Source organism: Copadichromis virginalis, linkage group LG16 (genome assembly GCF_057382275.1).
Source record: "Copadichromis virginalis isolate Kocher_CV1m ecotype Utaka linkage group LG16, C_Virginalis_male_GT1.1, whole genome shotgun sequence".
Taxonomy (NCBI): Eukaryota; Metazoa; Chordata; class Actinopteri; order Cichliformes; family Cichlidae; genus Copadichromis; species Copadichromis virginalis.
The window spans coordinates 13401144-13405052 of record NC_140633.1 but is presented as its reverse complement, the minus strand read 5'-3'; the positions used below and the strand labels follow the sequence as shown (position 1 = coordinate 13405052).

Sequence of the window (3909 nt, the reverse complement as noted above, 5' to 3'; positions counted from 1 at the left end):
TACCAACTCTCCAAAAAGAGTTAAATTAACACTCTCTGGTGTGGACCCATATAGACACTTTAATAGTGTTGAAATCAAATCCGACAGTGTTAATTTGGACATGCTGGATTTGCTGTGTACCCTCCACAACATTCGAACCATTACATTGTTGCGATAGACAAAAACAGCCAAAACTATGAAAGCTATAGTGTGTACAGTTATTTTCTGTTGTTTTAACATAAAAAGATACAATTATCCATTACTCGTTTCTTTTTTTGTAAGAAATATGACCGAAAACACAATTAGCTAGCAGCTGATTCCTGCTGCCACAGTTGCATTCTGTTTCTGACAATATTTCAGGCAGTATGTGAAGAACACATTTGAACAGACAATATCATTTACAAAATGATATCATTATCTGTTCAAAGGTGAAGAACACTTTTGAACAATGATCTTTTACAAAATGAAAAAAAGACATGAACCATGAAACAGTTTCTGAATATTGTGATCAATTAATGATTATATTTGAATAAAAAACAAACAAACAACAAAATATACCCCACTTCCCTTTTATTTCTATGGCATCAATAATAGTGGCCTCAACAGGAGAATACAGCACCTTCCCTCTGTTTCCCTCTCTTAATTGCAGAATCAGACAAAAATACAGAATTACTTCAAAGATGATTACAGAAACTGTCATTGATCTGGATAAACATAAATATCCCGGATATGTAATAATTTCCAATTTTTAGAATATGCCTAATAAGGTGAACAACACACATTATTCTCCTTGTTCTCTTAAAGAGACAGAAAGGGTTTTAACAGCTGGTTGTTCAGTTTTTATCATAAACATCTTTTTGGAAAGATCTCTTTCTTCTACAGTATGCTGACCTCACAGGAGCCTGGCTGAAGTATCTGTAGAGTGACAACTAATTTCACAGCTTTTCTAAACCAGGGGTAGAACATAGCATAAATCAAAGGATTTAGACAGGAGTTAAAATAATACAGATAGATCACAATGGATGCAGATGAGCTGTTGAACAACTCGTTTCCAAAAAATGAAACAATGTAATATGGGCAGAAACATAATAGAAACACAAGAACAAGAACACCCAGAGTCCTGGCTGCTTTTAACTCTGATTTCTTTGCTGTTAGAGTCACTGAGAGCTGCAGTGTGACAGCTGTAACATGAGAGCGCATGGCACGGGCCTGAGACACAGCCACCACAAATACTCTCATATACAGAAATACGATGACAGTAACTGGAGCAATAAAAGTTAAAACAATGTCAGTGGTTCCTACAATGTAGTCTATGACAAATACACATTCTCCATAACAGGAAGTATGTCGTTCTCGTTGAAGCAGGTCGTCCTTTATAAATAGTATGTTGTAAAAAACCGAGCAGAGCCAACACAGACAGACGCAGAGTTTCACTCTTCTGTCAGTGATTCTGGTGGGGTAATGCAGAGGGTCACAAATAGCCACATAGCGGTCGACTGATATCAGCACCATAATGCCCACTGAGGCAGAGGTAACAACGAAGGATATATAATTATACAGAGAACATGTGAGTTGACCAAGAAACCAACAAGCTGTGTCTCGTAGGATTTTTGCTGGCATCAACAACAGACCAATGAGAAAGTCTGAGACAGCCAGAGAGAGGAGGAGGAAGTTAGTGGGTGTGTGGAGCTGTCTGAAAGAAGAGAGAGAAATATCAAGAAGTCATTATTTCTATACTAAAACAATCTAAACAAACAAAATTATTGCAGCTGTCCTATCCGAAAGTGTAGACAGTTGAAAGGGTAGTAGAGGATAGAATCTTTAGAGTTGCACATTATTGTCCGATAATAGTCTACCCATAAGATATAAATTAACTTAAATTTAGTCGTAATTAGTAGTAGAGTTGTAGTAGTAGTAAAGCCACAGCAGAAGTTTAAAAAAGTAAATCTCTGCCTGAAGTGGGAGACTGAGACAATGACGAGAAGGTTGAGAGCCACAGTTAGCAGAGAGACTGAAAACACCACAACGTAAGGGAGCAAAACTTGAGACAGAGATGTTTTAGGCTTCTTGCAGGAGATGTTGAAGAGTTGTGGAAAGCAGAGCTCTGCTTCGTCCTGGGTCTCCATCTTCACACACCTGCAGAGAGCTGCAGCTCTGGCATCAATGTGAGCAGAATATAACTGATCCTCACACCTTCTCTAAACTCCTCCCCTCATCATTCTTTCAGCGTCTGTAATGCCCCCTTCAGTGCACACTGAATCCAGGCTGACCACTTGCTGATAGTATTGTACGTCACGCACTCGGTGACGTAGACTGGGATGTATTCCAGGATACTTCCGTAAACATTGACGAGTTCGCGGACACAGCGATTAGCTTCATTGGAATGCTAGTGGATACCATCATCCCCTCGGCTACAATCCGGATTTTTCCCAACCAAAAACCTTGGGTTGACTCTACTGTCAGGAGAGCTCTCAAAGCACGGACCACTGCCTATAAAAATGGGCTCACATCGGGTGATATGACCAGCTACAAAGCAGCTTCTTATGGTTTAAGGAAGACTGTGAAAGCGGCTAAGAGGCGCTATAAGGACAATGTGGAGTCGCATTTCCAACACGGTGACTCCCGACGTATATGGGACGGGCTACGAAAAATCACAGATTATAAACCCAGCACTGTGAGATGTATGAAACCACATCAGTGATTGTTCCGATCCCGAAGAACACCCGCCCAGCCAGCCTAAATGATTATCGCCCAGTAGCCCTAACATCTGTAGTGATGAAGTGTTTTGAGAGGCTCATGAAACCCTTCATCAGTTCCCTCCTTCCTCCCGACTTCGACTCACTGCAGTTTGCATACCGGACAAACAGATCTACCGGAGATGCTGTAGCACATTAGTAAAGGCAGACAGCGCCTCTATCACCTGAGGCGTCTAAAGAGGTTTAAGATCTCCAAGAATATACAGAGGAGATTCTACACTGGTGTCATTGAGAGCATCCTGTGCAACAACATCATGGTGTGGTACGGGAACTGCACAGTACAGCAACAGAAAGCCCTGCAGAGGGTTGTGCGCACAGCTGAACGCACTATGGGAACATCTCTACCAGCACTGCAGGACATCTATGCTGAAAGGTGCAGATCCAGGGCCATCAGGATCATTAGGGATTCTAGCCATCCCGCCCACAAACTGTTCAGGCCACTGAGGTCAGGGAAGCGCCTCTGTAGCCTGAAAACAAGAACAGAAAGGTTCAGGAGGAGTTTTTACCCACAAACTGTGAGACTCCTCAACCAAAACACAAACCGGACAACATGATGGACAATCTCACACACAGTACATAATTTGCACTTTATCTTTCTTCTCTGAACCTTATCCGTACCTTATTATATACATCTGTACTATGTAAATATGTATATTTTTATAGTCTTCTCATTCAAATCATTACAGTGCAATATCTTGCACGTCATGGATATATATTTATAAGCACAAACATATGGACTTTTACATTGTTTTTTTATATATTTTTTTTACTTTTAACTTTTGTTTCTTTTCCTTTTTTTCTTAGCTTATGTAAAATCCTTTTTAGCATGTTTGCACAGTCGGGGGGAGTACTTTTTTAGCCAGAAAAAACATTTCACTGTATGTTGTACCAGCTATAACTACATGTGACAAATAAATAAAGAATTGAATTGAATTGAATTGAATTAATCTGGCAAGTAATTACTGACCACATCTAGCCCAATGTTCTTAGGGTTACATTAGTTTCTGAAAATGCTACATCCTAGTAACATTAGCTAACTAAAACTGCAAACTGCCTTTTTTGTAAATTAATGTGCTTTTCAAAATAAAGCAGCACCAAGCCCTGTTTGCACAGTCTTAGAGCAATGGCTGTAACCTACATCCTTATGATAACAGCAACTGCAACAATAAAGGTT

General features: G+C 40.0%; 1 protein-coding gene across 1 annotated transcript; it reads right to left on the bottom strand.

Annotated features, from left to right (window-relative positions):
* Positions 1-855: 855 nt before the first annotated feature.
* On the bottom strand, positions 856-2105 carry LOC146690391 (trace amine-associated receptor 13c-like). Its single transcript, XM_085434953.1, has 2 exons — positions 1933-2105; positions 856-1672 (listed from the first exon to the last, which is right to left on the bottom strand). Exons 1-2 carry the CDS (start codon positions 2103-2105, stop codon positions 856-858), a joined length of 990 nt encoding a protein of 329 aa, XP_085291079.1.
* Between the last annotated feature and the right edge of the window lie 1804 nt (positions 2106-3909).